The 12265-nt window shown below is 44.1% G+C and overlaps 1 protein-coding gene across 1 annotated transcript in view; it reads right to left on the bottom strand.

The window, feature by feature from the left end:
* Nucleotides 1-12265, bottom strand: part of ACTL6A (actin like 6A) — a 22687-nt gene extending 10422 nt beyond the window's left edge. The window contains exons 1-6 of the mRNA XM_007518138.3: nucleotides 12079-12265; nucleotides 4770-4846; nucleotides 4447-4621; nucleotides 3288-3388; nucleotides 2309-2406; nucleotides 431-525 (exon numbers count right to left, since the gene is read on the bottom strand). Coding sequence (XP_007518200.1) covers nucleotides 431-525; nucleotides 2309-2406; nucleotides 3288-3388; nucleotides 4447-4621; nucleotides 4770-4846; nucleotides 12079-12103 — 571 coding nt within the window. The 5' untranslated portion in view covers nucleotides 12104-12265. The remainder of the gene's footprint in view (nucleotides 1-430; nucleotides 526-2308; nucleotides 2407-3287; nucleotides 3389-4446; nucleotides 4622-4769; nucleotides 4847-12078) is intronic.

Here is a 12265-nt window from a genome sequence, read left to right as displayed (position 1 = left end):
AACTATCCTTCCAAACATGGGAAAAATTACACTTGGGGCCAGGAGGTGGTGCACCTGGTTAAGTGCACACATTATAGTGCTCAAGAACCTGGGTTCAAGCCACTGGTCCCCACCTGCAGGGGAAAGCTTCATGAGTGGTGAAGCAGAGTTGGGAGGTGTCTCTCTGTCCCCACTCCCCTCTCAATTTCTGTCTCTATCCAATAATAAAAACAAATAAAATATTTTTAAAATTATACTTCAATTTTAAATATACATTATATATAAAAATGTAATTTACATATAAGCTTCAACATCAATCACATACTGAAGAGTAAACTTAAAGACACTATTTGGGAACTGGTATGCTTTGCTTTATTTACATCACCGTTTAATTTCATTACTTGAGTCCCCATGACAGAAACTTCAGCTCACCCTGGCAAAGTTAATTTACCTTGCTGAAGGACATAGCCATCATGAACTGGAATTGCAGTAGTATGAGTTGCTCCACTGTCCAAAATCAACCCAGTAGAACGACCATTAGCAAATCTAGTTTAAAGCACTTAAGGAAATCAAACTATCAAGCTCCTCAATTATTTGTTGTAGAAGGAAGAATGTATAAAATGTTTTAAAGACATGCACAGTGTGGTTCAAATGTGTTAAAGTAAATCCTAGGAGAACAATAACATCAAATAGTGACTGGCTTGAAAACAAGTGACAACACACAGGATTTTCAGAATGGTAATATGAGGAACTTTGAGGGCTGAAGTGGTCAAAATCAGCATAAGCATTCAAAGTCTCTGGAGAAAGAGCAGGGGTTTACAAAACATTAAGAAACACTTATTTCCCATGGCAAACACAGGAACAGTGAGAGGGTATATGCCATGAAGCAGGAAGTACAGCCATCTTGCCAGCTGAATGGCCGTTCCCACCTCTCCTTACTCCAGGGAAAGAGCTATTCCAGATGGACTCAACAGTTATTGAACATTAGGTCTCACCCTCCACATCATTCTGCTTCAGGGCTAGCACACAGCGACTTTTTAACCAAAAGGGAGGAGAGACACAGGCCAGAGCACTATTCATCCCTGGCTTATGGAGATGCTAGGGATTCAATCTGAGATGTCAATGCCTTGGGTACTAAAGTCTTTTCTTTCTCAATTTACTGATGGATGGAAATCAAGTGAGAAGAGGGAGACAGAGAGGGGAAAAGATGCCTGCAGCACTGCTTCACCACTTGTGAAGCCCTGCCCTGCAGATGGGGAACAAGGACTTGAATCTGGTCCTTGAGCACTGTAACGTGTGCTCAACTGAGCATTATACCATTATGCTACCCCTTCAGTCTGGAAACGTATGAATAGAATTATACAAGGTTTTGGATTTATTTTGAAATCATGGTGTAAAGGGAGCATGGATGGAATTGTAGCTGATATACAACTATGTGTCAGAAAGTATTAAACTTGGGTGATAAACATATGGAAGCTCAATATGCTATTCTCATCTTGTCCTGTATCAAATTCTTTATAGTAAAATGCTAAATAAATAAAATTATGCCCGATTATGTTTACTAACCTATGTTTGGGGAGGGCAGGTGGTGCACCTGGTTAAGTGCACAAATTACTAACCTATGTTGAAATTATTTTAAGACTAACCTATGTTGAAATTTAGGACTGTCACTTTCCAACGGTGAGCTTGATTATACTGGTTTAAAGAGCGCCCTCTATTCACATTCCCCTCTAAAAACAAATTAAACACACACGTATTTTAACAAGTAAGGTCTGAGTGTTACTTTTCTTTTTCGCCTCCAGGGTTACTGCTGGGGCTTAGTGCCTGCTCTACGAATCCATTGTTCCTGGAGGCCATTTTTTCCCATTTTGTTGCCCTTGTTGTTGTCATTATTATCGTTTTTATTGCTGTTGTTGCTGGTCAGAGAGAAACCGAAAGAGATGGGGAGACAGAGAGGAGAGAGAAAGATAAGATACCTGCAGACCTGCTTCACCACCCGAGTAGCAACCTCCTGCAGGTGGGGAGCTGGGGCTCGAACCAGGATCCTTATGCTGGCCCTTGTGCAGTGTTACTTTTGTATTTGCCTCATATTTGCTGGTATATCAGTTCCAAAAATGTATACTAAACAAGTGACCCAGGTTTGAGCCCCAGAATCCACAGCACTGTGGAAGCTGAGTTATGGAGTCTTTCTCCCTCTCTAAAAATCGAGAGAAGACCCCAAACCTCTGAACCAACAAGAGTTGACCGAGGTCCTCCTATTGAGTGCGTCATCTGTAGTGGCACAACATTTACTTCCAGAGAAAAGCCAAGTATCATCTTTCAAGGATACGCTGTTAGAACTGCCGTTTTGCAGAGGAAGAATGCAGGGATGTTGTAATGTTCAAACATCAACTCTGTCAATTTCTCTCTCTTTGCTCTAGTATTCCACTTGAAAAGAGGGGAAAGAAATACAGATCATTTATTATTTAAAATGAAAATGTTGACTTATGTGAAGACTCACTACAGTGATATGTAACATATTAACAAAGATACAAAACATAAAATAGAAATACCATGGCAGGTAATGGCTCTTTAAAATACTTAATTACTATTTATTTGTAAATATACTTAGTATTGACAGATTAAATATAAATTAAAATCTGCTTATAATTCAGTGGTAAGTAAAATTGCTGCTATGAATTCTGCAAGTTAGACTTCTCAAAGTACAACTAAATCAAGATTCTTATAAACTAAATATTTTCAAATATTTTTGGAAAGAAAGATTTTATCTAATTCTAACAAAAGAAGAAAGAACCAGAGCATCACTAGCATATGCAATCTCAGTGACTGAACTCTGGGTCTCAGCACCTGCAAGTCCACTGCTTTAGTTACTGCGCCACCTCCCAGGCCAAAATTTTAAATCATCAAATTCCCGCACTTATGAAGTTTCAAACAATTTTGTATAGATGATTTACAAGCAGTAAAGCAGTGCTGCAGGTGTTCATTCTCTCTTCTTCTCTAGCTACCCCTTCCCTCTCGATTTCTGTCTCTATCCAATAAAGAAATAAATTTAAAATAATTAATTTTTTTAAGTTAGGTCAAGGAGATGGGAAACACTGGTATCATTCCCTGGCACCTCTTATTAAGAAGGTTATAACAACATTTGAAGTCTATCTTTCTCTAATTTTCAATATTAGAACATGAATTTTGATGCCTTTTTGAAAGCAAAATGTTGTTCAAACAAAGGGGGGGGGGAGGAAGAAAGAAAACCTAAAGAAAAAGAAAAAAAAAGCCAAACAGGAGACATTTGGAAAAGGAGATCTTCTCACCGGTGCTTCTGACATGAGAACAGGATGCAGGCTGGCTTCTGACTTGACATGCATTTTGTAGGTATGATCCAAAATAGCCTGGAAGCTGTCCCAGTCTTCAACTAGAACATAAGATTAGTAACTTAAAAATAATGGTTAATTGAAGATGCCTTAAAGAGACTGTTTTGTGAATTAGCATTAATATTTTAATTTACCACACCTACTTATAGATTGTTTGTTTTTTTTTTCTTTTCCTCCAGGGTTATCACTGGGGCTTGGTGCCTGCACTATGAATCCATTGTTCCTGGTGGCCATTTTTCGATTTTATGGATAGGACAGGGAGAACTTGAGAGAGGAGAGGAGGGTAGAGAGGGACTCCAACTGGGATCCTTATGCCGGTCCTTGCACTTTGCGCCACATGCGCTTAACCCACTGTGCCACCGCCCGACTCCCCTGAACAGGATTCTTAACTTCCCTAACTTCTCTTCCTGTCTCTAGTATGTTCCTCCAATACTGCCTACATAATGCTGTCATAATAATCATTCTAACTGGCAAATAAGAGCATTTCATATCTGTTTAAACTCTTTTGGGGCTATCTCTTACTGCTTTGATATGCTCCTGACAAAGTTTACAAGTTCTTTTATGATTGCTCTCTGCCTAACTTCTCTTGCTACTGGTCCTAATACACTCAATGATGCAGTCATTCCTACTTCAGGACATTTTAAAACATCTAAGCTTCCTCCACAACTCCCTCTCTTTGCACACCCTAGTTTGCTCTGCTTTACCCAGTCACTCCAGTCAGGTTAATTCTCACTGACAAAACGTCAGTATAAAAGTTACCACTTTGTGAAAACCATCAATGACCCCCCCCCCACCACTACCAGTGACAATGTCAATGACTTCTTTCCTCTGTAATCCCTCCCTTCACCAAGCACAGCTGTATTATACGCTTACCCCACATACTGGTAAGTGTGCATCTATCTCTGTGAGTTTCTTGAGAAAAAGGGAAATGTTTTATGCAACTCCATTATCTCTGTGATTTCAGTGATTGGAACCAGTGTGTGGGATAAAAACAGTAACAAAATAACTTATGTTCAACTTAAGAAGCTATTACTTTGTATCTAAATGGTATCCTTCATATTTTATATTTATAATCAAATCCACAGAAAAAAAATCATACTCATTCCATTTTTAAGTGGTGAAACAGCCTCCGCATTCTCCCTTGGGACACGGAGGGCATTGGTATCGATGTAGTAGGTGGGACCGCCCTGTTTGCCTTTATCGCCGTCTATTTCCATCAGTGTACTTCCATCATCTCTTTCTAACACCACACCAATGGCTGTAGGGAAATCCACCTGTAAGAGCCAAAAACACGGTGAATGAATTTTAACTGCTTTTATCAAGGAGCCCCTTACCCCCTTACCACATATGAGCCAGAATGTCTGCATGAATTTAACTGTGAAAGGCCCTTACATATCCTATCAGTTCTAACATTACATTTACCTTGGGGCAGTCCTCACCAGCATAACCAGCTCTCACAGTATAGGATCCAATGTCAAAAACAAGGGCTCCAACTTCATCTGAAAAGATACAAAATAACATGATAAAAGAATAAAAACAAGCATATTTAAATGATTATGAGCTTGAGCCACCCTATAGATGCATCTAATTAAAAATACAAGCCATACATTATATAATCAATAAAAGCTCAATCAGGAAAGAGCTGGCATGCTAAAACAGTGGAAAATATGAGAATTTACCCACTAAAAGGCCTATTTACAAAGGCATAGGCACAATGTAGAATAACCAAAAGGATGAAACCAGAAACGGGCTCCCTTTAAAGAAAAGCAGGGAGAAGGAACTCTAGAACCTTGAGCAGGAGCAGTGTTGGGAGCTGTATCTGACAGAAGCTGACCTTCAGCTGTGAGAAGTACTCAGCCTTGACTCAGCCTGCAAGGAGGGGTCAGACTAATGAATGCGCCAATAGCTCTCTTCCCCTCCCCACTGGCTAATCCAAAATAGACTACTTCTAAATGTAAAAAGGATGCCTCCGGGTAAGTACACTGGGTCCAGTGGCACAATGCAAGAAGTCTGGCTCCCACAAGCACTAGTCCAACAAGATAAGGCAGGAGAGCCCCTAGCAGTGCAGTGCAGTGCAGTCCAGTCTGTAAGATCTTCCTTCAAGGGCACACAGGGTAGAAACGGAGGGAAAGCAAATCTGGAGGGGCAAACTGAAGAAAATTCACTACCATGTTTTCACAAGGGAAATCTATTCCATGCAACCAGGAAAGAAAACTTAAAAAGCAGAGACCATAAAGATTAAATTTAGCTATAACAACAATGAAAAACAAGGGTAACAAAAGAGAAAATAAATTAAAAAAAAAAAAAGATTAGGGGAGTCAGGCGGTAGCGCAGCAGGGTAAGCACCGGTGGCGCAAAGCGCAAGGACCGGTGTAAGGATCCCGGTTTGAGCCCCCGGCTCCCCACCTGCAGGGGAGTCGCTTCACAGGCGGTGAAGCAGGTCTGCAGGTGTCTATCTTTCTCTCCTCCTCTCTGTCTTCCCCTCCTCTCTCCATTTTTCTCTATCCTATCCAGCAACGATGACATCAGTAACAACAATAATAACTACAATAAAAAAGGGTGACAAAAGGGAATATTAAAAAAATTAAAAAATATTAAATTTAGCTAAATAGGTCAAAGTGAGAAAAAACAGAAAAACAGCAATGAAATGAACATACTGAAATTTGAATTACTTCAGATTTTTATGAGGTGAAACAATGCTGATGGAGAAAGCCAATCATTTTATTCACATTCAAATTAAAGAAAAGCCTCCAATTCTACATTTAAAACAATTCACTCAAAATAGCACACCTACAATAAAGTACTTGGTTTTCCAGGTACTGAATTTTCAAAGGATTTTTTTCCAGTCAATCATAAAGATGGTATTACTGACCTCTACTAAATCGGCAAAAATTAGTAAGTCTGATAAAAACTAAATGTTGTCAAGGACACAGAAATAGAGTTCTTACACGTATGCTCGCAAAAGATTTATTAGCACAGCCTACTTAGATATAACTATACCAAGGTTGAAAATCTGCACATAGGAGTGATTTTTTTTCTTTTTTTCTTTTTTTGTCTAGGTGCCTGCACTACACCTCCAGGTCCTAGAGGCTATTTTTTTCCCCTTTTTGTTGCCTTTGTTGCTTATCATTGTTGTCACGTCTACGCTCGACCGGACCTGCCAATATACGCGGATATCTTCGCCCACCCTGTCCAACGCTTGACGTCTCGTCACCCAATCTGGTCCCCTACGCCTACACTGAACTTCTCTGTTCCAGACTCTTGGAAACAGAGTTGGCAGTCAGCTGAGGTAAAGAACAAACACCTCATCACAGACCCCTGCAAGCGTCAACCCGGCTTTGACCTAGCACGTTATGATTGGGCCCTCCTCAATCGCTATCGAACAGGCCATGGCCGGTGCGCCGCTATGTTCCATCGCTGGGGAGCCAGAGATGACCCGAACTGCCCCTGCGGCTACAGACAGACTATGACCCACATAGTCAACGACTGCCACCTCTCCAGATTCAAAGGAGGTCTCGAAACTTTACATCAGGCTCAACCTGATGCTGTTGACTGGCTACGGAAGAAGGGCAAACGCTAGAAGAAGAAAATTGTTGTTGCTATTATTGCTGTTGTCATTGCTGTTGTTACTGTTGGATAGGACAGAGAGAAATAGAGGAGGGAAGACAGAGAGGGGGAGAGAAAGACAGACACCTGCAGACCTGCTTCACTGTTTGTGAAGCAGCTCCCCTGCAGGTGGGGAGCCGGGGGCTCGAACTAGGATCCTTACGCCAGTCTGTGTGCTTTGCGCCATGTGCGCTTTATCCACTGTGCTACCACCTGGGTCCCCCACAGGAATAATTTTTAAAGACACTCATCCATTGTTAATAACAACAACAACAATAACTACAACAATAAAACAAGGGCAACAAAAGGGAATAAATAAATATTTTTTTAAAATGTGCACAGCAACTGTTTCTATTCAGTAAGATGCTCTAAGGACCAAATGTATTATGTTCTTTAATGAAGATTAGCACTTAGAACAGTACCTGGAACATGATACACACACACAGTGGTGCCTGCCACTATTATTGTCACACTGACAGGAAAAGGACAGGAAAAAAACCAAACGGTTTCTCACCAGGGAAAGTTTACTCACACTGTGGAATTCTTTTCTTTTTTGAAAAAATATTTGTTTATTTATTCCCTTTTGTTGCCCTTGTTGTTTTATTGTTGTAGTTATTATTGATGTCGTTGTTGTTGGAGAGGACAGAGAGAAATGGAGAGAGATGGGGAAGACAGAGAGGAGGAGAGAAAGATAGACACCTGCAGACCTGCTTCACCGCCTGTGAAGCGACTCCCCTGCAGGTGGGGAGCCGAGGGAACAAACTGGGATCCTTGCCGGTCCTTACGCTTAACCCGCTGTGCTACCGCCGGACTCTCTCACACTGTGGAATTCTATACAAGAGTTACAATAAAGGGTCTAGATCTACTGTGTCGTCACGAGTAAGGCTCAGAAGGATACTCAGTAAAGCAAAGCTGTGTGTCAGTACATACAGTAGAGCACTATTTCCTTCATCACGGAGACACAGAGTGAAAACAAGAACAAGCAAGGGCTGGGATATCACATGCCGACTTCTGGGCAGTCACTGCTTCCAAAGAAGGACTGTGGGAGACTACAGAAATAACATCGTATGGGGTGGCCGTTTAGCACACGCGCTCCCATGCTCAAGGACCCAGGTGCAAGCCCGCGATCCGCACCTGCAAGGGGAAAGTTTCACAAGCAGTAAAGCAATGCTGTGGGTGTCTCTCTTTCTCCCTGTTTCACCCTTACCATCTCAGTTTCTCTCTGTCTCTATCCAATATCCAATACATCAATAAAAAAGGAAAATATTAAAAATAAACAAAACCTTCAGTCATGTTAAAAAAAAAAAGTCACATGTTGAGATCTTAACCCCTAGTACCTTAGAATGTAGTTGCACTTGGAGACAGGGTCTTTTAACTAAATCAAATTAAAGAGGTGATTAAATGAAAGGAAGTCAGAGGGGCTTGGAGGTAATGGATCCGGTTGGTTGCACACAATGCAGTATGCAAGGACCTAGGTTCAAGCCCCTGGTCCGTGCCTGCAGGAATGCTTCACAAGCAGTGAAGCAGTGCTTTGGGTTGGTCTCTTTCTCCACACCCCCACCCCATCCCCACCCCCTCTCCATATTCCTGTTCTCTCTCAATTTCTGTCTCTACCCAGTAAATAAATAATTACAATAAAAAAACAATAATAAAGGAAATCAGGGCCAGAGAGACAGTTCACTGGGTAGAGGGCCTACACTGACTATCACATGCAAGACAGGTTGAAACCCTGACACCACATGGAAGGCACTATGGCAACAGAGGAGGCTTTGGTGAAATGGTATCTCTCTCTGCCTATTGATATGAATGAAAAAAAAGTCATCTGATGTGGTAAAATCATGTATGTGCAAATCCCTGTTTCCACTAAATAAAATAATAATAATAATAATAATAATAATAATGAAACAAAGTTAAATCATCAGGTTGGGCCCTAGTCTAATCCCACCTAGTCCTTTCTAAGAAACTGAGCACAGACATGTACAGAAGAGACAACGTCCAGTATCATCCAAGGAGAGAGAACTATGGAGAGAGCAACCCTGGCAGCATCTCAGTCGGAGACGTCTAGCTTCCTGAATTGTGAGAAAATCAATCTGTGGTTTAGTCCACTCAGTCTGCGGTGCTGTTACGGCAGCACTAGCAAACTAATGGTTCGGGAAATACAGGAGTCCCTGCTTAGTGTTTTTAAATGGATTCCAAAGAAAACCAATTATAACAGTTCTCTCTATCCCTCTCCTACTGGGGAAGGCCCACTCCTACAGCCTCAATTTCTACCTGAAGAAAATACTAGTAATTCTGATCTTAAATCTCTCTCAAGCCCTCACCTTCACTTAGATCCTTATCTATGTTTTTCTACCGTCCATCAACACTGACTCCACTGGATGCCCCTCAGTACCTCAAATCCAGAATCACCTAGTCTCAGCACTGCTGATGAGCTAGTAGTCCCAGCAGTCAGAGGCAAAAATCTCAGCACGGGGGTCGGGCGGTAGCACTGCAGGTTAAACCCACATGGCGCAAAGCGCAAGGACCGGTTTAAGGATGCTGGTTCAAGCCCCCGGCTCCCCACCTGCAGGGGGTCGCTTCACAGGCGGTGAAGCAGGTCTGCAGGTGTCTTGTCTTTCTCTCCCCCTCTCAATTTCTCTGTCCTATCCAACAACGAAGAACATCAACAACAACAATAATAACCACAACAAGGCTACAACAACAAGGGCAACAAAAGGGAGGGGGGAAATGGCCTCCAGGAGCAGTGGATTCATGGTGCAGGCACTGAGCCCCAGCAATAACCCTGGAGGCAAAAACAGAAATAAACAAAAAAACCCTCAGCAATCCTCTTATCAGAGCCCACAGCAGGCTCTCCTACATACCACCCAGGGACTTTCCAAATCTCACTAATACCATGACCATTCCCTGAGGGAACCTCTAGTCTCCCTAAGGAATTATTACAATTTCCTATGGGTATTTTGCTTTTTCCCTACATCTCTTTTTATCAACTCAACTGAAGAGAGAAGGGGGGAGAGAGTGTAATTACAAACCAGCAATGCTAAGAACTGAACTCAGCACCCCATGCTTGAGAGGCCAGAGCTCCATCCACCGGGCCGCTTGCTCCATCTCTTCAACTTCACAACTCACCTTTCAACCTCTTACAATGATTTTTTTTTCAAAACTATAATCGCAGATATCTTGGCACGTATGTCCCTTCAATGAAAAGAAAGGAGAGAATGACTCCATAACTCCTTAATTTCTACAACAGGAAACTGGATTCATTCTAGCCGGTGGATAGTCAAGGTGCAGCGGAGGCTGGCCAGTCTCGCCCTCCACCTCACCCGGTACCTGGCACCCAAACGCACGGGTACTCTCCCTCAGTTAGTCAGTCATAGGACTCCACTCAACAGCCACCTCCCCAAATCCAAGTATGGGTGGTTGTTTTTGTTGTTGTTTGTTTTAATCAGTGCACTGTTTAGTTCTGGTTTATGGTGGTGCAGTGGACTGAAGCTGGGATTTTGGAATCTCAGGCCAAAATCTCTTTGCATCACTATTATGCTGTCTCCTCTGCCCCAAATCCAATTTTTAAAATTGACTCTGACACAAAGAGACCACAGCATCAGCTGTTGAACTCCACTGGTTTTCTTTGTTGTGCTCATGTAGTGAGCTGCCAGAAAAAAGAAAAAAAAAAAAAATCAAACCCATTTAATGAAGTGGTTCTAACTTAAGGACAGACAATCCTGAAACTTTCATTTAATGGAAAAGTAGCTTGCTGAAATACCTTCTCTTCATGCTAAAGATGCGCTGACTAGCGATTTTTGGAACTTTTGGTTGGTTGCTTTCTCTGTACCTCCTTTTCTCCTTTAATAAAATGGGCAATGCTGTTTCATACAGCTATTGTGGGCCAGCTGCACTAATGCACGGATCAGGTGCAATGCAGGAGCAGCCTCTGAACAGCAGGCCGAGACCCTAGGCAGCTCGCCGCGGTCTACCTGAGCCACAGAGAACAATATCCTGTAAGTAAATATAAATATGCAAGGGACGGGGGCCTTGGCTCAGTGCCTAGAGGGTCAGGCACGTTAATCTCCGTTACCTTGTCAGCTCTGTATCACCAAAGAAGCAGCGAATGCAATAAAAAAAAAAAAAAATCAGTATTCTCCAAAATGAGAACGGGAAAACTACTGACTCATGCCTGAGAGATCAAAACTAAAGACCATGCCTGAAAGGAGGACAAGAAAAAAAAAAAAAGGAATGAATGAATGAATGAATGAATAAAGGGGTAAAAGGGGAGGGGGAGGCCCAGGAGGTGCCATAGTGGATAGACTCTCGGGAAGCCTGAGGTGTGGGAATCTCATAAATGAATCCTGGGGACTGAGCGTGGAGCACACACTCTTATAGCCAAATGCAAGGACCAGGGTTCAAGCCGCCGTCCCCACCTGCAGGGGTCTGTCTCTCTCTCTACTTCCCCAATTCCTCTCTTGATTTCTGTCTCCAATAAAATTAAAATAAAAGAAATATGTAAAATAAGTAAATGAACCTTAGAAAGAAAGAAAGAAAGAAAGGAAGGAAGAAAGGAAGGGAGAGAGAGAGAGAGAGAGAGAGAGAGAGTGTTGGAAGGATGGGAGGTAAGGCGGGTAGGCATGTCAACTACCCCCGGGGGGGATGACAACTTTGGAAACCTCACTTTTGTCTCCCCCCTGGAAACATCGGCCCTTCCAGCTCCCGCCTCGCAAACGCCCAATAGTCAGGGCGCCTCGCAGGTGTCACCCAGGAGCCCGCAGGGAGCGCGGGGGCTCTGGCGGGGCGTCCCGGCCTGCGGCTCCGGGACGCGGACCCCCGGGCGGCACCCCCAGCACCGGGGAGGCGGAGGCCGGCGCCCCGCATCCGCGCCCAGCTCGGGCGGCGTGTGCCCCGGACAGCCCCCGCCGGTGCCCGCGAGGCCGGGAAGGTGCGAGCGCCCCGAGCGCGGCTGGGAACCCAACCCGGGGCCAAGCGCCGGGGCCCCGCGAGCTGAGCGCTTCCGCCCGGCCGCCGCGCCCCGCGGGGACCCCGCTCCCTCCGCGCCCCGAGCCCACGCCGGGGGCGGCGGTTACAAGCCCCCCGCGCGGGAAAAGGCGCGCGCTCACGTCCGGCCGCACGCACTCACCTCCCCCGTACACGCCGCCGCTCATGGCTGCCGCCAGGCGCGACCCTCCCCGCTGGACGCTCCCGGGCGAAGCGACTGCAATGGGCTGCGGCGGCGGGTCTCCCACACGCACCGGCCTGCGAGCCCCTCAACTTCCACGAACGCCCCCCTTGGGCAACAAAGCGGCGTCTGCACGCCCAGAGCGCAG

This window comes from Erinaceus europaeus, chromosome 14 (assembly GCF_950295315.1).
Source record: "Erinaceus europaeus chromosome 14, mEriEur2.1, whole genome shotgun sequence".
Taxonomy (NCBI): Eukaryota; Metazoa; Chordata; class Mammalia; order Eulipotyphla; family Erinaceidae; genus Erinaceus; species Erinaceus europaeus.
The sequence above is the reverse complement of the archived record's forward strand: the minus strand, read 5'-3'. Positions and strand labels throughout refer to the sequence as shown.